At 58.3% G+C, this 24329-nt stretch overlaps 1 protein-coding gene across 1 annotated transcript; it reads right to left on the reverse strand.

The window, feature by feature from the left end:
* Positions 1-6448: 6448 nt before the first annotated feature.
* ELP6 (elongator acetyltransferase complex subunit 6) lies at positions 6449-20694 on the reverse strand. The gene is made up of 7 exons (XM_086466627.1): positions 20641-20694; positions 16593-16671; positions 15262-15332; positions 9214-9347; positions 8459-8651; positions 6995-7141; positions 6449-6615 (listed from the first exon to the last, which is right to left on the reverse strand). Exons 1-7 carry the CDS (start codon positions 20692-20694, stop codon positions 6487-6489), a joined length of 807 nt encoding a protein of 268 aa, XP_086322753.1. The 3' UTR covers positions 6449-6486.
* Positions 20695-24329: the final 3635 nt, after the last annotated feature.

Consider the following 24329-nt stretch of genomic DNA (forward strand, 5'->3'; position numbering starts at 1 on the left):
CGAGGGGGCAGCTTTTGTCATCTCTAGCATCACACAGAACTAAATATTTTTCTTCCTAATAACCACCAGTTAGAAACCCAGGGTCAGCAAATCTCTAAGCTCTCTCTTCCCAACAGCGAAACCATCGCAAAACTACCCTGTGGGACAACAGGTCTGACAGTCTGACTCGGACATTGTCTTTGGAAAACAAACCCGCTATTATTCCCACGGCATCTTTACCACAATGGTCCATACAAGATTAATCCAGTTTTTACCAAAGAAAGGCAGCCCTCCTCCCCTCCTCATTCACCGCCGCGCTCCCGCTGCAGCTGAAACTCGCTCTTTCACTGACAGGAGCCTGGGAATTTTATTTCCTTCCCAAGGGAACCCAGAAAAGGAAGGCAGAAAGGACATCGCCTGTTCTGAAACGCCAGGACAGTGTCTTCACCTGAGGACACAAATGAAAAGATTCACTTGAAGACGAACACCTTCAAGTCCCCCTTCCTCCCCCTTCTTTTCGGTGTTTTGGTGGTGAGAAGGAACGGCTCACCGGCGCTGGAACAGCAGGCTGCACGGCCGCAGCACTGCCTCGTGCTCCTCAGGACCAGCCTTTCTCACCCCGAGATGCACCACAGAAGTTTCGGAGGAATGCTAACCCGAGCTGTCCCGGCTAAGGAACGCTTCTAAAGCCCAGCCTGCAGCTACCTCCGAGCTCGTTTCACACTCAAGGCCGAGTTCCTCGGGCCAAGCGCCACCGGTTCCTCCCGGCTCGCCCAGCACTCCGCGGAGAGGGGGCGTGCTCCCCACCACGGGGGCTCCGCGCCGCCACAGCTCACCGGGGAGAGCCTCGTGCCAAGCGGGAGAACGCAGCTCCGCGGCCAGGCAGCCAAGGGAGGTCTGCTGGCTCCACCAGCGCGGCACAAAGTCAGCCGCGGCGCGAGCGGAAAGGAGGATTCCCAGGTCACAAGATCGGCTGAAACCGCTGGGCTGCCGCGGCTCCCCTTCCACCCATGACCTGCTGCTGCTCCGCTACCGACGGGCAAAACTATTTTTTTTTGTCAAGCTGTACTTATTCTATTCTTTAAACTCTTTGTTCATCAGAGAGGGAAAAAAAAAAAGAAAAAAAAAGACTTTTCTCTGCATAATTATACATACTCTGACAACAGACAGGCCTGGCAACCCACTGAATGAAAATAACGTTGAATAACTCAAGAGCTGTCTTCAGAGAGAGCTTGACAAATTCATTCATCGCTGAGATTTTGACACTTAAAACACTATTTTAATGCTCCTGAGACAAAACCTGATTCTTCTTTTGCTCTTTTGTGATGCTGTATTTGAATCACGTTTGGAAAAATAAACAGCATCGTACCAAGTTAAGCTCCGTAACTGAAAATACCGAGGAGGATTGTTTCAGTGGAAGGACTTGGGGACTAACAGCGCAGCTCCCGACGTGCCGTACATCCAATGAAAATCCCAGGGTGTTCTCCTTTCTTCCGAACCCAAGTCAGCTAATCTCCTTTCTGCATTACACAACAGCTCATGTAATCCTACATTTATCGCACTAGCACAGTTCTAGGTTTCACAAAGAGTGAGATCATGCCTCATCTTTGCCCCTTTCACGAAAGGAAACTTAATTTGTCTTTCAACAACCCTGACAAATAAGCAGACGTTGCAGTCAGGACGTTCTGGCGTTAAGGCAATAGTCTTTTCCTCAGTATTCTCCCAAATACAAAACCACAACCACACCGCTTCAGGACTCCAACAGTTCCTTGCTCATTGTATTAGAAAATCATCTAAATGTTCACTCTCACGTAAGTCAGTCAATTCCTAAATATTAACCAAACTCCAGGTGATCAGCTGGAGTGAAAGCCACTCGCAGCACCGCGCCGCCACCACGAGCAAAGTCCCCATGAAACCAAAGCACCAAACCAGTTCTGGTTCTGAAGCAGCCGGTAATTACAGAGCGGAGGAGCTTACTCCTCATTCCAGCCGTTCCCTTTACATCCTCGGGTCATTCTTCTTCTTTTCTACCCAGCACCTTCTCCAGATTCTGCAGCAGAGGTGATTAACTCTTTCCTTGACCCACCAAAACTTTCCCCATCCCTCTTTCAGACCATCTCCTCACCTTTCCTTCCCTTCCTCCCCGCTCCCCTCCAGCGCAGCACCGTCTCAGGGGGACGCCCCACGCCTCCTAAGCAGCCAACGCTCCATGTTTCGACCCCAAACCCTCCTGCGGGCAGCGCGGGCGCCACTCCAGGCCCTCAGCAGACCCTCGGCACCTCCAACCTCAACCTTCCTCCCCACCACCAGCTGCTTCGCCCTCAGCTGCCCAGCGGGGAGGGCAGCCCCTTCTCCCGCCCACCTCGGGGACCCGCAACGCCTCGCTCTTGGCAAACGAGACAATTAACCTTCGTTCTCTTTCCCCTCTCGCTAATTAAACACCTCCGACACAACCCGCACCTCCCCCAGACAAGAAACCCACCACCCTCCGCAGCCAAACCCCCAAACCAGGCCCCTGAAGCACCCCAGGTTGGGGAGCGGGGAAGGGGGAAGGATCCAGCGGGCCCCTCCGCACCCCTCGGCCTCCTCCGGGCACCCCCTGAGGGACCGGGCACCATCCCCCGCCCCCGGCGGAGGGGCCTCCCCTCAGGCTTCCCGCCGGCGAGAGGCCTAAAGGCCGCGGGTCCCTCAGAAACGAGGGGTGGCGGGGGGGGTGGGGGGGGGGGGGTGCGAGCGACCGTTAAAGGGGACGGGGGAGCGCGCGCCCTCCCTCCCCTCACGCGGGCGCGCGCGTGCGTATGTGAGGGGCAGCCGCGCGCCCAGGCCCGGCGGGAAGCGGGAGGTGGCGGGAGGATGAGGAGGGAGATGGGGGGGAGGGGGGGAATATTTCGGTGTCCGTCTGGGACCGATCGCGCTGGCCGGTGCCTCTCACCTCACCGACGAGGAAGAGGCTCCTCCTCACCTCCGACCTTTGACCCCGCCGCGGCCGCGAGCCCGTTTCGTTGGTAATATTTTTTTTTTTTTTTTTTTCTAATTTATCTTGGTTTTCGGTTTGTTTTAACCTCTTCCTGACCCTACACCCTTCCGTTCGGCCCGTCCTTCCCGGTCCGGTTCACCCACCCCCTCCCGCCCTCCCCCCGTTGCCGCCGCCGCCGCCGCCGGGCCCCGCGCGCGCGCGCAGCGCCGAACGCCGGCCACGCCTCCTGCCGCCGCCACCGTGGTCACGCCCCCCGCCAACCCCCCCCCCCCCCAGAACCACGCCTCTGTCTCCCATTACCACGCCCTTTACGGTAGAACCACGCCCCTTGAATGCCAGTCCACGCCCCTTGAATGCCAGTCCCAGCCCCTACCGCTTTGGATACGCCCCTTTCGGAACGCCAGGCCACGCCCCCCGGCGGGGCGGGCGCGCCACCGCTCACGTGGGAGGGCAGAAGCGGCCCGGTGGCGGCGGGAGCACGTGGAGCGCGGATGGGGGGCGGGGGTCTGACCGGGAGCCGGCGGGGGCGGCAAGGCCGGGGCAGCGGCGTCCCGGGGCACAGAGGGAGAGGGGCCAGAGCGGGCACCGGCTGCCCCGGGGTTCAGCGGGGGGGGGGGGGGGGGGGGGGGGGGGCGGGGGCGAGCGGCCCCGGACCGTGCACCGGGGAATGGCGGGGCTGAGGGAGGCAGGCGCTGGGGGGCCCTGCGGCAGAGCAGGGGGAGGACTGGGCACCAGTAGCCCTGGGGTACTGGGGGGAGAGGGGACCTGGCGGGAGGGCCGGGGATCCGTTCAGAGGTGCCTCAGCTACCTGGAGCTGCGGGGAACGGGATCGGGCCAGGCACCGGGAGCCCCGGGGACAGCGGGATACAGCTTGGGCTGGGGCGGGAGGGCTGCTCCCTCCGGCACGGCACGGCCTCACTCCTGAAACCCCTCTCCCAGGGGACCCGCACCCCTGTCCCACCACCCCCAGCCTTGGTGGGCCTTTCCCCGATTGCTGCCTGGCCAAGGCCCCACATGGCTCCCACCAAGGCCGAGGGACCAAAGACCAGAGACCCCGGCCCAAGTCCCGCCTGCTTTACCGGTCCAGATCTGGCTCACAAACCACGAGCCGCACGTCACGGCGTCCCCCACCCGCAGCTGCGGGTTGACCCTGTGCAAGGCCACCCTGTTCCACCACTGGCCGTGTCCCTCCTCATCTCCGCCGGCTTCCCGCAGCAGCGTCAGCTCCAGAGCAAGGTCTCAGTTCAGTCATGGCCATGCCGGGTGGCCTTGGCTCGGCAGAGCTGCCAGATCAGCCTCCGGCGTTCGTGTCCCGCTGGCAAATGCCACATCTGGACGTCGGGCAGGGATGGAGGAAACGCTGGGCTGGGTCCTCCCCAGGAGCCAGCAGAGGTTTCACCTCCCTTGCTCCAGCTGCCACCCCCAGGTGCTGCCCGTCCCAGCCCTCAGCAGTGCAAAGAGCGGCTCGTTCGGAACGGCCTTGGATCCTGGGGGAACGTACCCCTGCTTGGGGACATCGGGGTGCAGCTCCCCCGCGCGGTGCCCAGCCCAGGGCAGCCCCTGGTTTCTTGCTCGGATGCGGGCATCGGCCAAGTGTGGAAAGAACTGGGCAAATGCCGGCGGCGATGTCACACGGTTACCCCGCCGGTGTCAGAGGAAGGAGGCAGAGCCCTAGAGCAGTTTTGGGATCTCTCCAAAGGGCATCTAATCCCACAGGAATTTCTTCCATTACCACTACAGTCCGTTACAGGTGCATTTCGAGCAGCCGCCGTGCCCGCAGCGCCGGGTGCCAGCAGCTCCCTTCCCCAAGACCTACTGGTCGTCTCGTCCCCCGAGCACTGCCACCACGCTGGGCTCTGCCGCTTCCACGGATGGGAACCGACACATTTTTACCCCAACAAAGCACAAGCAGGCACCAGCCTAAGGGTTTGTGTGACATAGGAGGAGAGCGAGCCACCAGCCTGCCTCTGCCAGGACACGGTGCTCTACACCCACCAGCAGCAGCACCACGGCCAGACGAAGCACCACCAGCTACCAGGAACCTTCCCCAAGAGCCCCGGGCTCTGGGCGCAGCTCGGGAGCCCAAGCCACGGTGGCATCCCCGGCTCTGCCTTGACACCGAGGACACGTGTCCGGACACAGTAAGCTCTGGAGCCGGCTGGGCAGCCCAGGCACGGCCGGCACGCTGCGCTCGGGATCCAGCTGCCTGCCTGGGCCCCGCACACGACTCAGAGCTCCACAGGGTACCGACACTGCAGGGACGGGTGATCCTAAACCTCATTCCCCCTCGTGACTTCCCTGGCCCTCCCCAGAGCCTGCCCAGTCTCCCCAGGCTGCTATTGGGAAGCTGCCACAGCATCCACGTGGGCCAGGGCTCCCCCAACCCAAGCAGGAGGGGACCGTTCCCAAACCAGCAGCAGGACGGGTCACTGGGCCGTGCAGCATTCCTGCATGGAAAAACCAGGAACACGTCCCGCTGCCGGAGCTGTTCCCCCAGCTACTGGAGCTGCAGAGGGCCTGGCAGGTCACCCTCGTCCCTCACAAGTGCGCGGGATGTTATTTATCCCCCGCTGCAGCTGGAGCATCGACCAGATCTCCAGGGCTGAGCGCCGCTCCCAGGACTGCGCTCGCCTCCGTGGCAGGGAGGGGGACCCAAAGCCATCTCCTCACCCAGGCTCGGGAGATGCTCGTTCCTCTCCCCTGCCAAGGAGCCCGTGGGGAGCGGTTCCCGTACAGAAATCCATGGTTACTTAATGACTGTACCCTTATCTAATTAAAATTAGCAATTATTAGTCCCCAATAACGCCTCGATGCACACAGGTCACGTAACTGCCGGTAACGATCTGTGAGCAGGACGCAGCGGCTGAGACAGAGGCTCACGTACGAGCGGCCGCCCGTCACCCAAAGCCAAGGCCGAGCTGAACGGACTCGACGGGCATTTCGCGCGAAAAGAGGGAAAGTAACAGAACAAAGCGAGGGATCAAGCGAGCGAGGCAGCCTCTGGGCCTCACCGCAGCAAGACGAAGGGCTACACGTGTAGCTATAGAACTTTTAATTGTGTGAACGCCGGGAGTTGAGCAAATCTCTCCTGTGCCGGGGCTGGGAGAAAGGTAAAAATTGCAACACGCTCCCAGACCCTCCCTGCCTCCACCCGCTCTGTGTCATCTCGTTCCACGCCAGCGGGAGGGTGGAGTGACACCGGAAAAGGTGCAGCACACCCCGCCTGCGGGGCATCCCCCTGCGAGTTCTGACACGCTCCAAGGGCCATTCTTGCAAGTTTTTTGCTCTTTTTCTCTTGGCCTGCGTACGTTGGGAACGGGGTGGGAGGACAAGGGGAAGCAGCAAGCGCTGGGCAGGCTCACCCCCTCGTTGGCGTGCGGTTCAGCGCACGTTTAAGCTTCCCTCCCGGGTCAATTCGCCCCACGGCTCCTGGAAGGCGCTGGTGACGCAGCCGGGCTGGTTTGGTGACACCACCAGCGTCCCGGGCCTCGCTCCGCGTTGCTCTCACGGCGCCGCACCGTATCGCAGCATCACAGGACCGCAGCTGACAGCCCTCTAGCAAAAAAGGTGACGTTCCTGTCCTGGATCTTATACTGGTAGATCTGGACGCGATCCTGCTCCGCCGTCAGCTCCAAGGACACTCTCCTAATTATTTTAATCTGCAAAGGGAGAGGAACAGGAATGTCATCCCTTCGGCTGCCCCAGTCACAGCATCTTCACACCCCTCACGCCTCCTGCGGGCCTGCAGGGAAGGGGGATGGTAGAAAACCCATCCCCCAGCCCCCGTGGGGGTAGCCCCCAATGAGGGACCACGCAGTAGCCAGCCCCCAGCGACCCAGCTGGCCTCCCAGCCTAGAAGGGATCACTACAAGCCAGGCCAGGATCCACCGACAGGGTAGTTTGGGGAAGCTCCCCAGGAAACAGGTATTTTTCTTTGCCACCATCTTGGGGCAGGAGAGAGCCCGTCTCGCCTCCCCTCGGGCAGCGCCGTGTGCGACACCCACCCGTGCCACCTCTCCGTGCTCTCCCGTGCGTTACCTGCCCGTGAACGTCCTTGCAGAAGCCGGTCGCCAGCCCCTCGACCCACAGGATCAGGTCACTGTGATGACACAGGGAGTTCACGACCAGCTCGTTCTCCTCATCTTCGGAATCTTCGCCGCTGTGAACCAGCACCACGATGTTTCCCTGGAAGGAGAGCAGCAGCAGGCAGCGATAAGCCCCTGGCTGATTCCTAATCTGCTCAGGGTAAGGAGGGGGAGATAGGAGCGGGAGCTGGCACAAGCGCCCTGCTAACTAAGCTACTTAGGCATCCCCCAGCACGGCAGCTGGTTCTGAGCTGAAGCCCACTGGGAACACAAGCAGCAGACACCCAGATAAAACCGTGAAGCAGCTTGCTGTACGCACGTTGTGTACGCGTACACACACCTCTATGGGACAGGCAGCCTAAAAATACCCCAGGCCTTTGTTACGAGACAGCTGTCCAGTGAAACCAGTCTGTCAGGCCCCGCAAACGGCACCTCTGAGTGGATTCAGAACAGCCAAAGAAAGACGGGGCTGAACGGAGGCAGCCAGAGCCGCGCTGCTCGAACCTTCACAGCTCTCACGAGAAGCAAAGAGCTCCCCAGCGCAACACCGACTCCTAAAAACACATCCCAAGAGTCTCTGCCTCAGCCCACGCAGGTCACCAAGGACTTAAAATAACACGGAATTCTCAATCCATTAAAAGGTACTTTAAAGCTTCAGAACATCTTAGACAGAAACAGAAGTGCGTTAGCATGACTTAGTCATCTTTCTGAGCTGGGCTGGAGGCAGGTACTCTCAGCAAGCAGAACATCCCTTGCCAGCGTTCACAGCACAAGCACCCCGGCACCGTACGGAGGGCGGGATAACAAACCCCGACACCGTCTCCTTTGTTTCTCACTCAAGCAGAGAGAGAAGCGGCCAGGGTGGGGGACGCCGCAACGTAAAAAGCAAAGGCTGGATGTGGCCGTCACGATTTCTGGCTTAGCACATCACCGGGGAGATCTCTGTAGAAGCGCTGCATCGTCACACACCTTCAGAAACCAGCCGGCGCAACACACCGCAACGCCGACGGGCGGTGGAAGCGGAGACCCGCGTGCCCGCCAAGCGAACCTTCATCTCCGTCCCCTGCGCGACTCACCAGCCCCTCGCTACCTCCACAACCCGCTTCCCTCCCTGCCCTCCCGCGCGCACACGAACAGGGGTGTGAGAGGAGCTCTCAGAAACAGCGTTTTACCCCTCAAATCCCTGCTCACACGCCGGGGACACAGAGAGCCCTTCCCTGGGCAGCACCTCCTGGGAAACCAGTTGCCAAGGGACTAACGCAGCTCCCTGAGAGCAGCCCTAGAGCAATGATTTGAATTTCTTGGACAGCCAAAGCCTTCCCAACCCTCATCGTGCCGGGGTGGAAAAGCCAAGCAAGCCAGGCTTTGCTGCGGAGGCTCTTTGGTACCCGCAGTGTGCGTGCGGAGGGAGCAGTACCTTCAGCTGGCAGCACACGGCCACTCTGCAGTAGTGGATGAAGTCCAGCACGGCCACCGGCGTGGCACCCAGGCTGAGCAGGACACCGAGGTCGTCCACCAGCAGCACGGGGCCCTTCCAGGAGTCGCCGCCGACGGGAGTCAGGGACGTCCGGACAAAGTCGAACAAGGCTTTGAGGTCGGAAGCGCACTCCCTGGAAGAGAAGAAGGGTCTCAAGGGGCTTGGCCCACGCACGTTGCGCGTCCCCCTCCTCACCCACCGACCCAACACGGGGAACACCAGCCTGCACCCTCCCTCCCTGCTGTCCCCACTGCTGTGACAGGCACCAGGTCCTACACGTCCCTACAGTCGCTGCTCCTTTACAGGAGCTTGGATGGAGTTTTATTTCACACAAACCTGTCGAGTGCCGAAATAAATTTTCTCTAGGCCTGTAACATGCTTGGCAATGAGGACGGGGGCAGAAATTGCCCAAAAATGCTGGAGAAGGGGGACAAAAATCCCTCTCTGAGCAGCCGGGAGAGACAGGGCAGGACAAGCACAGCAATGTGCACGGCACCAGCATTTCCCTTCTCTCGAGTGCCCAGGGACCGAGTCCTCAGGCCCCGGAGGGAAGACCAACGGGAACCGGCTCTCAGCTGTGGACCTTGCTGATGCTCTCGGTGTTGGCCGCAGCGGCAGGAGACACGAAGGGGGGAAACGCTCTGTGGTGGGGGCCCTGCTGAGCCCCAGCAGAACCCCCAACCGCTCAGGTTTACCTTATAAACTGGAGAGGACTGGGCTGCCCTGACTGCTGCTCCTCCTCCTCTCCAAACACGAGGTCAAGGCAGGACTTGAGGCCTTCCAAGAAGACAAGCTGTCCCCGTTCTCTGGCAGCTGTCAGACTGACTCCCTCGAGAGAGGAAAACACGACGTTGCAGAGTGAACCGAACCGAGCAGACTGACAGCTGATTTTTACCAAATCTCACCGAAATGTGCTAATAACGCCAGTACTTCACTGAGTCCTGCACAGGGGATGAAACGGGCGGTTCTGTCACACACACTGGTGGACACATTCGCTCTCCTGTATTTTGCCAGGAGATAAAAAAACAACACCACTGTGGTTTGGGGGCTCAAACATCCTGGAATTGCTCCCGGGAAGACGGCCTTGTCGCATGGGAGCGGGGAGAGGATGGGTACAGGCTTCTCCACGCTGCCCCAAGGACCCTGCTGGGAGCAATTTCTTCGCCCTCCCTTCTTGGGTGGCAAAAGCCTTTGCTTTTCACTATCTCCACGTCATCGCTGTGCCAACAACAACTCCCCAGCAGAACCCACGCGCCCGAGCGAGGCCCAGCCCAGATCTGGGGAACACCACGGGCTGGGCACCCCGACGCTTGCACAACACCAGGCAGAGAGCGGCGCGGCTGGGGCTCCCACGGGAAGCAGCTTCAGCCCTGACTCCCCTTCGGAGAAGAAGGAGGGACCATGACAAACTGCCTTGGGGCCGCGACTCAAACTCGAGCCAAAATTTCCTGCTCTCAGCTGCTTCACGAGGAGGCCGACCTTGAGCCACGTGCTGGGCACATCCAGCCCCACGGAGAAAGCCCCGGCCGAGTTGCAGCAGCCATGCAGAAGACTGAGTTCATGAACTCCTGTCTCATCCTCCTTTCTTCCATCAGCAAGGGCTACTTTCACCAACCACCCTACAGCTCCTCAGCTGACCGCTAACCGCACCAGTCCACCTTTCAGGAGGAAACACAGCGCCTGTTACTGACACGATCACACCGAGATCTCTCACGCGCACGATCTTCAAACCTCGGCCACACCGTGCATTTCCCGGCAGGCAGGCAGAAGTGCAAATTGGCTCGGCCTTCCAGCGTGGGTCGCTTCCCACATTTCACAACAGGACTGGGATTTCTTAAAATGGAGCCAAGGAGCGTTAATGCCAGGAGTCGCAGCGTCTCAGCAGCCTGGAAGTAGGGCTGCGGGGCAAGGCAGCAGGTAGGTGGGCAAGATGGCGAGACCGACGGCTTACAGAGAGTTCAGGAAGGTTTAGCTCGATGCAGAGCTGGTGAGCCAGAGGCAGGGAACCAGAAACAAGGATCCTGAGAAAGCAGTTCCCATATTCCCACAGCAAAGACATCCCTTTGGGACACTGAGAGATTTTGAATCCTCCAAAGAGTGTGGCTGAGCAGGACGGGTCCTAGGGCAGGAGCCCTTACCTCAAGCCAGGACTGTAACACTGGAAGAGGCACACGCCAGCCACGCTGGTGCTTTTGACAAGGAAACTTTTTAAGCATCACAGAAAATACAGATTTTTGCTTATTTCCTAAGCAAATGTGCTGGGAGCTGCAGGACACTCGAGCACAGAGCCCAAGTCGCCCAGCAAGGGGAAGGCTCATAGCAGCTCTTCCCCCAGGACCTCGAGCACTGAGCAGAGCGCTGTGCTTGGCACTGTCCCAGCACCTTCTTTGGAAGAGACCTTGGAGGTTTTCCAAGCATTTCCCAGTCCTCACGACACCCCTGAGAGCCACCGCGCGCACACACGAGAGGGAGATGCAGCAAAGTGATGCGGCCACTTCTGCCTCCCGCTTTCTGCCCCTGGGTTTCATCCGCTCGACCTTCCTGTTATTCTGACATGAAAATGCAAATGCCAACATTTTAAACCCCCTTTTCCCCTCTTTTTTTTTTTTTTATTTAAGAAAAAAAAAAATTTAAAGATTGTAAAGCTGCATCTTCAGCATCTGATCAATGAGACCATCCCTACCAGGGGCTGGGCCTGACTGCTTTACGAGTGGCATTTCCACAGGAGGCCTTCCAGAGAGAAGGGCTGGGTAGATAAGGAAGAGGTCCCTTCCAGGAAGATTAACCCCGAGCTCCTGCAAGGCTTATCAGCTGCCACACGTTCAGTGCTAATGAGAGGAAGGACAGATTTCCACTGCTTTCCCTCCCAGCTGAGAGATCCGCTCATCAGGGCTGCTGCCAGCGAACGCTGTCTCCGGCAATCAGGAAACAACAGATTGGACGCAGCGTCTTCCGTCACGGCCAGGGGACACTTTGACAAGTGGAGGCTGCTCAAGGCGAAGGCTGACATGTCCCCACCTCAGGCCCAGTTTTTAAATCAGCCCTGAGCTCGCCCCTCTTGGTCTTCCACACAGGCTTCTGGGAGGAAACTGGTCCCACCCGCCAAATCCAGGAAAGGGAGCCCCAGGCAAGGCGCCAGCCCGCACTTCTGGACATACCCCTTTTGTTTTCAAGCAGTTCTCAACGAACAGCACTAACCAGCATGCTCCTGCCTCATCTAATCCACATTGTCTCCTCTCTTTCCCCTTCTCCCAGGCAAGCCAGGAGCAGTAATTCCCATGAATAAGACCCTGGCAGAGCGCAGGGCCCTCCGTTCTCCCGGCCAAAACCAGCACACTGCCACACCTCCCGCCGGCCCCGAGCCTGGCAGAGGCTGAGGCGGGCTGCAGGCGGAGGGATTCGGCTTTTGCAGGTGATATTTGCTCCCTAAAACCGTGCCAGAAAACAGGGCGGGAAGGAAGAGCTGAGGGAAGCCTCTTGGGCAACTGCAAGCACACATGATGGAAAAATTTCTAGCCAAGGACAGAAGAACCTTTATGTGGCCAGCCAGGAGCAGGGAACAGCCAGCAAACACCTGATGTGCCACAGCGCAGGGCTGGGTTGCACGGCAGTCTCACGAGCCTCACAAATCCCCTCACGTATTTTTGGAGTCCACAGGATTCGACACTCACCAAAATACTTGGCTACAGCAGTGGCTGAATTCACTATTGTTGTCAGTAATTCAGAAACTGATTTTAAGGTTGCTTCAGCCCTCTCCTCCTGCACACACAAACTCTCTGTACTTCAGCTGAGCAAGAAAACAGTGGCCCCTCCTCAAACCACCCAGCAGGTTACACCAGGGCCTGCCTGGGTGAGGGGGAGAAGGGCCACAGCACGAGAGGAAGGCAGGCAGGGACAGCTGTCCTTGTGGGGCAGACCAGGAATTCGATCCCCTCAGTGCCACGATGTTCCTGGCTGGATCCAGCAAGTCCAGTCTCATTTTCCAACTGGGGAACCAGGCCCCAGGGAGACAGCATTGGATGGAGAGCTGGACTCACCCCACTGCAGTCATCTGCCACCTCTGCAGAGAAGCAAAGCCCTGCTTGTCTCCCAGCTAGCAGCCTGCCCGATGGAACCTCTGGAAGCAGCACAGGAAGCATCAGGACAGCTCAGAGATGGTGGAAAAAGTGCTCAAAACGGCCAGCAGCACCTTCCTGACTGCCACAGACACTCCACAGGTCCCTGCCGCAGAGCCCCAGCGCCGCAGAGCACCCCAACAGCGCGCAGGACCAGCCTGAAAGCGTTCATTATCTCACAGCACCACGCTCCACTGTCGCCGGGAGCGCGCAGACACTATCTCTGGCAATCTGTCATTTATCGATCAAGCCCAGAAATGCTTCTGCAACAGCAGCTCAGCGTGATGGGAGCCGCGAGCTCTGCACCGGAGCCGCCAGCCGGGCAAGCGTGGCAGCCCGCCGGCCCGCCAGCAGCGACATCCCTTCCAGCCAGCACCGCTGCTGGCCGGTGCATCAGGGAAAGCAAAATACCTGCAGGAGGGCACCAGCAACGCGGCGTGGGAGGCAGCGGTCATCAGCCCCAACAGCAAACACAGCCGTGGTACAAAGGGTGACCATCTGCGATCAGGCAACTGGCCAAGGTCCCTTCTCTAGCCCAGCCACCTGCGGGGCAAAGCAGGGGTGACCGGGCGATGTCCTCTGGTCTGGGATCTCAGCGCTGCGGCAGGGGACAGGGGAGCAGGCCAGAGGGAGACCAAATGGGGACAAATATGTTTTCCCTTTAAAACAAACCAAACGTTGTACAAGCGAGGTTGGAACACCAAGCTGGCAAGCTGCCCCGGTCCAGCATGTTCTCTACAAGGTCACAACAAATAACATCAACCGTCCCTTAAAATTAAGTGCAGACCCTCATCAAAAGAGCGGGGTTTGCAGAAAAAGGAAAAGTGTGAAGCCAGCATTGCAGAGCCAGCACAAGCACAAAAATCCAGGGTGTGAAGTGAAAAACACATCACTGCATTTAGCTAACAGGTAAGGAAGAGGTCGTGGAGCGGTGAGACCTGGCAACGCTGCGGGGAAGCAAAGAAGGATTAAAGCAAAACCAAGATCTTACGGAACGTCAGACAGATATAAATAGCTGATGTGAGACCTCCAGCTCCTCAGAGCGAAGGAAGAATTGGCAACAGCCGGCCACCCAGGCACCTGTGAAGTCAGAACACAAGATTGTCTCAGGGAACAGGGACAGCTCAGCGCTGCAGGCAGATGCAATCGCTTCCCTGAACTCCCCGGGGCAAACTCTTCTTCTTATCACCTCCCTTCGTGTCAGTAACCTGTAGCTGAAGCAGCAGACAGCAAACCATTTCCATCTGCACCGCACGCGTGCTCCAGCTCATCCTCCTGTTCTCTCCCTGCTCAGACTCTCCCACGAGGGAGATGACCACAGCCCCTATGAAAAGCGCACGCCCAAGCTGCGCGCCGGGAGATCTCACCGCGTTAGGAAACACACCAACAAACACGACGCTGCTTTCGGAGCAGGCAAGGTTCCCGTATTTATCAGCTCCATCTCCTACCTACACCAGTCACTACGCCCCGTCTCCTGGCCCACTGAGCAAGTCCCCCCCCGAGATTTCCTCCTCTCTGCAACACGGAAGCCAGGACTACTCAGCGCTCACCGAGGCCGGTTTGCTGAGCAGCGGGGAGTCTGCTCTGCAGGGGAATCGCGTGGTGAGCGTCTGCCTGCGAGTTACAGCTACACACGGGAGAGCTCTGTTTGCTCAGTCCATTTCATTAACTTAGGTCTGAGCTCTCAGACCCTCGATCTCCTTTTAAAAGGTAAAAACTGAGTAGTAAATAAAATACGGCCGTTTAGTGAGCACTGAAACTCAGCCCGCATTTCCAGTGGGGAACACGCCGTTATTGCAACACCTGGTTCTTCAGCACCTGAAAGTCTTTCTAAGCAGCAGCACTGCTGGGGTTTCCAGCAGAGCCAGAGGAGGGAGGACAAGTGCAAGCCTTCGGCGCTGGAAGGTCACCTGGACTTCCCAACTGCAGCATTTTACAAAAAGCTGAGAGATGCAGTTTAAAGCCAGAGCTCAGACCGATTCGCTGACGCTGGGAATGACCCTGCCTGCTTTGTTTCTCCGTTTTCCTCATTTCAGGGTACACACACTCCTTCCCTGACCCACCACGGCAAGGAAATCCCAAGGACGTACTCAGCACTTGTGGCTCCTCAGACAGACGGCCCGGCCCAGAGGGGCATACAGGCGTCCTCCTGAATCCACAGTGACTCAGCCCAAAGCACTTCACCCCAAGGTAACCCCAGGACAGAGGCTCACGTCACCTCGGGAGCTCCTGTGCCGTACGGCCAGTGCATCCTGCAGGCGTACAGAGAGGCCCCAGGACGACACCATCGCGGTGTTTTTCTCCCCAGAGCACTAATGAAACCACCTCTACCAGTCCGGGCCTGTCTGGGGAGCACTGATCTCCAGAAAACACTTCTAAGCAAAGCAAGCGGGCAGCCATTCAGCTCTCTGCAGGGCAGAGCCCGGCGGGGCCCTTGGAGTGAGCCTCATAGCCGGGTTTTTGCCCTGTATCACACCCCTTCTCCCGTGAGGAACGCCAATCCTGACTGTCTCTGTCAAGATCTGGAAACATTTGCTCACGTGCAATTCCTGTTCCCTGTTCTCTTTCCTTTCCACCCAACAGAAACTACCTGGACCTGTAATTATTAACCGACACCAAGAGACTTACTAGCTTCTGGGCTACGATGTTGTAGTGACTGAAGGACTGGAGCAGGGCCACGAAGCAAACCTTACAGCCAGCTGGGGGAGAAGACAAAAAGACACGTTATCATTTCAATTTTGCAAGCTGCCGTTACCAAAGCACACGAAGCACAGCAGCCAGGCTACAAATCTGTCTGGAAAGGCCTTGAAGGGAGACGAGCCTAGGCAGCCCCTCGCTGGCTCATGGCTGGGCTTTCAATTTTCACCTTTCTATAGGACTTCCACATTAGGGAAAATGTTAGTCTGTTTAAAAAGAAAGAGAAATCACACGAAAAAGATGACATAAAAAAAGGAGGAGGCCCCTTTTCTGTCTCATGCCATCCTGCCCTGGTATCTCCCACCACTGTTTGCTGGTATTACTGCAAGGAGGCCAACGGCCAACCTTGACACGAGCTACTGAAACCACTGACATGCCACAAAGTCCCCACTTTGGCTCTCGTAGGGCAAGTGACCTTGACTGGAAAAACACAGGGAACAAGCAATCTTGACAAAGGCACCTCACTAAAATGTGGTTTGGAAAACCCGGCACGTGACAACCTGGCCTCATGGTTTGGGTACAAACAAAACCGGGGATTGTTCCTCCCTGCCGGAGAGCAGGACATGGATTTCAAGCGCAACAAGTCAGCAGCCCCAGCTGAGCCTTCACCGAGCCCTCGGGAGCTCCCAAAGGTTTCACTCTGTTCTGTTAAGTAAAACAATTTTTTTTAAAACCAGGGTAAAGCCACAGCTGAGGAAGTGGCAGTCACGGGGGGCAGGATGCCCTCAGCCCCGCCACCTGCGCAGCACTCCGAGCCAAGTCTCAAGTCTGAGAGGCGCCAGATTTGCTGGGCCGGCTGCTTGGCCAGCAGAAAGCCGGAGGAGCCCACGGGTTCAGTGCCCGCTGCAGGGCCTGGGAGGTTACTCACAGGTGAAACTGTTAGCAGAAAAGCTATTAGGCAACTTGCCAGGCTCTTTGTTTCTCCACTCACTGCCAGTCAGTTGTTCCTGGTACTTTTAATTACACTATAAAGCATGTAGCTAGTGAAGGAATTACAGTCAATACCTCACTGTCAGCTGCTCCTGGGATTTACAACCTTCACTGCACTAACAATGAAACAAGGTGCACTGACGTGTACCGAAGGAGACAGAGCAAGTCAGGACTGGGATCCATAAATCTGGATCCCAAAGCTTCGTGCTAATCCGAGGATGCCTCAGGCATCAACCAGCCTCTGCTCCCAGAGCACCACTTTGCGCTGAAGGAACCTCCAAGGAGGAGGCAAAGGCAGACCCTCGCCTCGGAGAGTCCTGCTGCTGCCATACCTCTGAGGTAGAAGGAGAGGAAATGGTGCACCAGGAAGCTGCCGTCGGTTCCGGTGTCTCGCAGCAGCGTGAATTTACCCTGAAAAAGAAGCAGCAAAATGACTTAACAGAGGAAGGCGAAGGCACAAACTGCTCCTTCTTCCATCTTGGTAGGTGTCTGGCCAGGCCAGGGGAAACTCTGCAGGTGTCAGTCAGAGACAGGAGCGGACAAGCAGTGCTCCAGCCACCCGCCCGTCTGCAAAGGGAAGCCGGCGCCTCCTCTGGACACAGCCCAGGGGAGACATCAGAAGGTGCTGAGCTCAGCTCTTTCTGAAAGAGGTGCCCCCTCCAGATAGAAGCCCTCACGCTAGACTGACACCCCACGTTCTGTGCCCCCCAAGAGCCACCTCCTCACGTGGCACCACCCGCCTGCTGCAGAGGACACCAACGAGCAGTGCCGCTCTCCGGCACCTCCAAGGCACACGCGTCCTCGTGGTGCTGGACACCATCCACCATGGGTGACTGTGAGCTATTTCCACCTCCCAGCGTTGTCCCCCTCTCCTCCGGTTCACCGTCACCTTCCTTCTGCTCCAGGTGGCACAGGTGGCAGGGGGACAACAGCCACCCACTTGGTTCCCAGTCCATTCTCCCACTGCCACGGCCAGCGTTGCCTGTGCGCTTAGAATGGCAGCCCTGCTCCAGCTGCTGCTTCTCCTGTCCCCAAATGGCCCTCTCTGTCCCCAAATGGCCCTCCCTGTCCCCTGTTCTAGGCTCACCTCGAACACTCTACGTTCAGAAAACCTTATCATCAAAACAAGTGCACTGGAGGGGAGCTCTCTGTACCAAGTGTAGCTATACCTGTGTGGATCACGCAGGAAATTAATTCCGTTTATCAGTGCATGCCTGTCACCAGCACCAGGCTCATCAAGGCATTTGTTTCTATCAAAACCTTAGTCAAGATTTTTTTTTTAACCAACACAAATCACAGAAGGGCTGCTTTTAATCACAAAGAACTTACAAATGCTGCCTTTTTTTTTTTTTTTTTCCCAATCTATTAGAAGAAAAGAAAGAGCCTTTTGGAGCAACCAGCCATCTACCCATGGGCAGCTCACAGGCCATCCATCAGCGTGAACTCCCCAGCGCCTCAAACGTGTTACGAAGCGGTGCTAATGGAACGGCAAATATTGAACACGGCTGCAGGGAATGCAAAGCAGAAGCCAGGGTGGAGAAGTGCTGCTCTGCCTCAGCCAGGGACAGAGCTCTTCCCCCCCAAAAAAAAAGCGTTATGCCTCCGCGGCCATTTCAACAACAGGAGGCACCACCCCGGTGAGCATCTCGCCGAGGTGTATCCTCCACGGCTACGCCTGGAGCAGCCTCCGGGTTCAAACAGCACAAGCTCCAACGTTCGGCAGTTCATCTCCTGCACGACTCCATCCCCTTCAACCCCCTTCTTCCCCGCAGTGGTCCCCTGCCACAGCAGGTTGAATACCACCCACAGTCCCCTCCCTCGAAAGGCTCCCCCTTTGCTCCCAGGCACGCTGCACAGAGCACGGCAGGATGTCATCATTCAGACGTTATTGCGCTTTTTCAAACCTTCCAGTTAGCAACCCTTAAATCCTGCCAACCCTCACTTCGCTGTCACGCTGCAGCTGCCTAGAAAGCACTCAAAACCCTGCATTTCTGGTGCTGAGCAGCACAGCCAGCCAGGGCTGGAAACGTCCAAACCATGCACCCTCTCCAGCGGCTGCACCAAAGCACCAAAGCTGGTGGAAGGCAGGAAGGCAACAGCTCCGGGAAACTCCAGTATCCCGCTGGCGGCCACAGAACTGCCCCAAACCCTTTACTGCTTCCAGAGCACAGAACACCAACACAGCAACTGGGGTTCTACCAGTCGTGTCGACATGAGGAGGAAGGACGTGCAAAGCCAGCAGGAGCCTGCGAGGCTTTCCGAGGTCTGCAGCCCCCTGGGGGCACACTGTCTCCGTGCAGGTCCACGCACCCACCTCCACAGACTACGTCTATCCAATTGTTTAGCAGTTGGCCGGGAGAAACCAGGTCCCTGGAGGTCCTGAGGGTGGGCAGCTTCCCCTTGCTGCCAGGCAAGAGGAATTCTCCTGCTGAGGAGCAGGGAAGCCCTGGCCCCACTGTCAGGGCCTTGTTTGCTGGCGTGCAGAGACCCCACAGCCCCCAATTCACCACAGTCTGATCCTCTTCCCGCTTCTGCACGTCCTTCTCAAGCCCAGAAAGACGCTGCTGGGGCTGAAGCCCTTCCAAAGGCAAGGCCTTCTCCATCTGCCTGCCCCAACCCGCTCCCTCCGCATTCTGCTTTCACACTCTTTCCACCTGCAGGCTCCGAGGCAGAAGCTGCAGCTACTTGTCAGAAACCGCCAAAATCCCTTGGCAGGGCAGCAGCGGGTGTCACAAGCACTCAGCGGTGACATGGCAGGTACACCCACGCAGCTTCACCCACCTACCAGCCCTGCAGCGAAGGCTTTTGTCAGCACTTTGAAAGTGGCACCAATCAATGAGGCAGATGCAGAATTTGGGACGGCGGCGATGGGAAGAAGAGATTTGGAAAGGGCTGATGCTTTTTAAGAACAGCCGATTTTCCAGCCAGGTATCTCGGCACACCCCCACGGACCGTGCCTGCCAAGCTCCCAGCTCCAGGCTGCACGGCTCTGCGCAGCCAGCGGTGATACCGAGCGCTGCAGAGGGGGACTGGCGAAGAATACTCATGATTTACCACGGGGTCAGTCCATATTGCAGCATATAACTCCATCTTCCAACTCCGGCAGGAGGGAACACCGCCTGTCCTGCAGCCAGCCACATTCTGGTGCTGCGGTGCCACCAGACCCCGCGACGAAGAGGAATCTGGAGCGTGCAGTGGGAAGTCCAAGTCCCTGCCTGATGGGAGAGGACGAGCCAACTCAAATTCAAGGCAATTCCTCACAGAGAGGAGCCTTTGGGTCAGCTCCTGCCCGGGCTGCCAAGTCAAAACCCTGTTCACATCGAGGTGAGCCCCCTGCCTCCGAAACCGGGCTTGGGGGTGACAGCACCCCATGGCTCCACCACCAAACCCACCTTAGAGCACAGGCTCTGCTCTGCCAACAGTCCAACTCCACCGAGAGCTCCTCACTCAGCATTTCACGTGCAGCAAAACCCCACAGGAACCAGGGGGGCTTGGGAATTCACGCATCCTCAGCGTCAGTCTAGCCTTTACAGAGCAACACAGCTACCACCAAGCCTTACCAACAGCCTCTCCCAGGTTTGCTCCAAGCCTCGAGGGCCTGACCTCTATCCAGCAGCGCTCTCCTGGCTTTTCCCCAGCGTTTCTTCCCCAGCAGCCCAGCCCTGCCTCGCTCCGGACAGGCCAACAAGGAATGACCTCACGGGAGTTTTCCAGCCCAGGGAGAAAGCTGCCCTACTGGTACCGTAAGCTCTGCGAGGAGAGAAGGGGGGAAACTCCGAATGAGAAAATAAACCACCACTCTAGACCTGCTTGTTTTATCTAAGCAGGTATCTGTCAGGAAAAACATGGGAGTCATACAAAACGCACACTTATTTCACCAGCTTTTTACCCAAAGCGCTTCACAGCTCTCACACGGGGCGAGGGTGTTCAGGCACAGCGTGATTCCACTGGCACAAACACCCGAACTGAATTAACGCGGCGGCCTACAGGAAAAGAAACCTCCAGAACACACCACAGGAGCGCTGGGTGGCGGGTTTTACCCCCGTTTTAGCCGCTATTCACGGCACCGACACACCGGCGGCTGCGGCGACAAGGCCCGGCCCTTCGCGTAACGCCGGATACCGGCGCCACGTCGGTGAGGGGCGGCGGGGAGCCAAGGCCCGGCGAAGCGAAGGCCCCGGAGGCCGTTAACCACCTCGGGAGCAGCCGAGGCCGCCGCCATTCCCCGCCGCCGCGCCGGGCCCCGCCCCTCCCGGCGTGCACCGCGCGGGGCTCCCGGCGGGCACCGCCGCCCGCCACTCCCGCTCCCGCCGGGCCCCGCACCACACCGCCGCCGCCGCGGCCTCGTTTAACCCCCCCCCCCCCCCCGCCCCTTCTCACCGTCTCCGGACGCTGCGGGGAGGCGTCCAGCAGCTCGTTCAGCTCCGCGAACATGGCGGGCGGGCGGACGCCGCGGAGGACAACAGGGGGCTTCCGGGCGGGAGTGGGGGGGGGGGGCGACGCGCATGCGCTGAGCGGAGCCGGACAGCGCCCCCTGCTGGAGGGGCGAGGGGGTGGTCGCCCCAGCCCGCCCTTTTCCCGCTGCCCTCCGGGATTTTGGGGGCTGCCCGGGGCCGCCCTGTCCCCCGGGGGTCTCCGGGGACGTCCCCGCCACCTTCCCAGGCACCTTGTGCCGCTGCGGCCTGGGCCCAGCGCCGCCGCCGCTCCCCCCCCCCGCCTCAGGCGGGCCCGGGCTTGGGGGAGCAGCGTCGCCCGTCACCCCCACCCTGGTGCCCACCAGCCCCACCCCACACCCCCCCCCCAAGGGCCTTCTCTGCCAGGGGGCTTCGGCTGGGCAGCCCCCAGCCCCTGCCGGGGCTTTGGGGTCACCCTGCTGCGGGATTCGGCCTTTCCCAGGACTGAGCTTTTGGGGGGGGGGGGGTCCTGTCAGGCCAGCCTGCCCGGGAGGGGCTGCACGACACCACACACACACACACACACACACACCCCCAGCCCCATCGTTAATGAAGGTGCTAAATGGGACTGGATCCCAGTACCGACCACCAGTGACCAGCCTCCAGCTGGTGGCACTGGTCGCCGCCCAGACCCCCGGCCCGGAGGTGCCCCCTGCGCCCCTTTGGCAGCCGGGTTTCTGGGGCAGAGAGGCTATGCTTTGGGACAGCGGGGTCTTCGGCAGGGCTCTGCTGCTCTCTTAATATTTCCTATGACGCTACTGGCACATTGGAGCGCGGCTCCACGTCGATTTGGCACTTTCAGAGAACGAGCCGCAGCGGTTCCCGGGCAGCAGCTGCGCAGAAACAGCAAATTTAGAGCCTGCAAGCACAAAAAATCCACATTAGTTAGTGATACTTTTGCCTGAAATTGCCCTTTTTTTTGGCACTGATCTTCACCTTTCCGTTTCATTGCCACATCTAAGCTTTCGTCACCTTTGATTTTCATCATGTAGCTGAGGGTCGCCCGGCTGAGGGGAGACGTGCCGGAGCTCTGCGTGTGCCAAGGGGCCTGGAGAGAAGATGCACCGGCCTTGCACTGTCTGATCCGCTGTGAGCATTAGGGGGCATCAAACGATGCTAATAAATGGCAAGTGCCGAGCAAGAGAGAGGAAACGCCTGCGTGGTTTAGCGTGGGGCTCTGCAGAACCACAAATTATCGCTAATGAAGGTTTATGGGGGTTGAGGGTGAATCAAGAGGAAAATGGGACAAGTCCGTGGAAGAGAGAGATCTCCTGAGGGCCACCGCCGGCTCGGGAAGCCCCGAGTGTGGGGGAAGAGCTGTGGGAACCCAAGAAGTGCTTGCCTCAGTCTCCCCTCCCCTTCTGGTTAGGATGACTGTGGTACAGAAGAGGGTGGGCTGTATGGTCGAGCCATTGCAGCTGTCCTTGTGTCTGTATTTCCTATGTCTGCATGTGTATTACCTGTAAGATTTATCATCCCGTTCTCCATCCCTTCTTCAGAGTGTCCAGGAATATGCTGGGTAAGCCAGCTCCCAGCCCAGACCCTGAGATATCCCGTCTGGAATCTCTGTTGGTTGCAGAAACCGATCTCGTTTGTGTCAGCCCTTTGCTTCCTGCCTTTTAACCAGTTATTTAGCTGTGAAAGGACTTCCTCTCCTTCCCCTCTTACCCCTCGACGGCTCCATTTCTGTAAAAGCTTTAGCTGAAAGCTTCTTTAAAAGTCCAAATCGCTTCGCTTTTGTTTCCCTGCCCTTTCACAGAGCTGGGAACCTGGGTCTGAGCTCAGGGAGTCCAGTAACCCGCTAAGTCCCTGCTCTGTGTTGGTGCAGCCAGAGCCTTAATTCCTTCGCTGCCCTTTGAAATCGCCTGGCTCCTGGCCTCCTGGTTCACCGGGTTTGTCCGCAGAGCCCCGTTCTGCGGCACAGGCCACAGCAAAGGGAGTTCACGGAAGGAGAAGAGCCTGGAGATGTTCCTACCTGGGAGCTCTCTATGGGGCTGCATTTGTATGCTGGCGAACGTGCCGTTTTCCGACCACCTTTTGTCCGCCCTGTCACATCTCTCTCTCTGTCGCACTTTTCTTCCAGCTCCTTCAGGAGCCGCAGAGCCCTAAATGCCTTGTAAATGAAATGTAAAATCCTCCCTTTTTTCCTCTTTGCAGCGGGAAGGGGACCAAAACCGCATGCAAAGTACAGCTGCATCTCTCAAAACACCTCTTGTCCTCCTTAATATATTCCTGCTCACATTTCAGGACTTGCTACTGCGCGAAGGCAGCGAGGATTTTGCTGTTAGAACTGTTGCCCCTTCCCTCCCATCTGCTCCGTGCCTATTTGCAGTATTTACCATGCAGCCAACCTCCTAAGTGTTGCAGAGCGGAGCCATATGGCATCCATAGGTAACAATGCCGCTTACAATTGAGCTCCTCTGCTGTGTCAGACCGGTGGGTAAAACGCAATTCATGACCAAGAGCCAAATTAAAAACCCTCTGAACAAACCAAAACCATTAATCTTGCGGTGTTGGAGGTAATTCCCAAGGGAAAGTGAACTCAAAAGCCCCGGGCTGCTCGACGCGAGCGCCTGGAAGACAATTTTTAGGGAGGAGGCGCTTTGATTTGCCTCCCCTGATGATCCGTTCCCGGTGACAGAGACGCCTGCGTGGTTTATCGCTGAGCCACCCGGGGTATTCCCGTCCTTTGGGATTTTAACCAAATCACGCCGCAGCGAAAGGAGCCGACGGAAGCGGGAGGGTTTCCTCGCCTCCGCAGGCCTCCGTGGTGGCTGATGGAATGCCGAAGGCCTTAGTGGCGCTTTGGGTCGTAAAAAGATCGTTAGTGCTTTGAGGCCAGAGAAGGTTAATGAGAGCAGATGTGGGGCCGGGTCAACGGGCGGGTGAGAAAAGGAACGGGCACGTTGGCCCTTGAACTCAGCTTGTGTTTGGGGATAAATTCAGCCCGCTCAGTGCTCGGGCCTTGGCGTGGCGAAGAGCAGCTGGAAGGAATAATGGAGGAGCTGAACCAGGTGCCGGATTTCTCAGAAGCAAGAGCCAGAGTTTGAAAAGCACTTCCAAGGCAGCGGGTTCCCTCCCGGTGACAGGCGGTGGGAAGAGGGAGCGCGGCGCGAGAGGCAGGGCTGCTCTTGGGGGGGCGGCGGCTGCCTGCTCCTGCCGTGCTCAGACCCGTCACCCTGCCCTTGCCTCGGTCCGCACCCCCCCAGCGCTCTTTTCTGTAGGAAAACGCAGGGAAAACGGGTTTCTTGTGGTCGCACTAGCAGTCCGGCCACCCAACTGACTTTTTTCCAGCTGGTCCGTGCTTTGGAAATAAGCAGCGAAGACCAGAGCTGGTTGGGGTCAGCTCCTGATCCCAAACCTCGCTGCCTGCCGTTGCGTTTGGCGCCGCTCTTCCCGCTGTTGGCGGCTGGCAGCTCTCCCCTGTCAGGTGTGACCTCCCCGGGGGTTAGCTGTGACAGGGACCTCACCGTCTGCCTCGGGGACTGGCTCAGAAATGCAGCGGGTGAAAGAGCCAAGGAGCAGCCAGGGAGCGTTGGCCTCCACATTCCCGTCTCCTTGAGCTTGGCGGTGGTTGGGAAAAGCGCTGCTGCTGGAAGGGAATCCCACAGGTAT

The sequence above is a fragment of the Leptosomus discolor genome, chromosome 6 (assembly GCF_034619465.1).
Source record: "Leptosomus discolor isolate bLepDis1 chromosome 6, bLepDis1.hap2, whole genome shotgun sequence".
Lineage (NCBI taxonomy): Eukaryota > Metazoa > Chordata > Aves > Leptosomiformes > Leptosomidae > Leptosomus > Leptosomus discolor.

Bases quoted from the DNA above. Each gene is read 5' to 3' on its own strand.
- ELP6 (XM_086466627.1), bottom strand. From the start codon at position 20,694: ATGTTCGCGGAGCTGAACGAGCTGCTGGACGCCTCCCCGCAGCGTCCG. The intron at 15,333-16,592 runs GTATGGCAGCAG...CTTCTCCCCCAG, and splicing joins CCTCTCCTTCTACCTCAGAG to CTGGCTGTAAGGTTTGCTTC. The intron at 8,652-9,213 runs GTAAACCTGAGC...CTTCTCTTCCAG, and splicing joins AGTCCTCTCCAGTTTATAAG to GGAGTGCGCTTCCGACCTCA.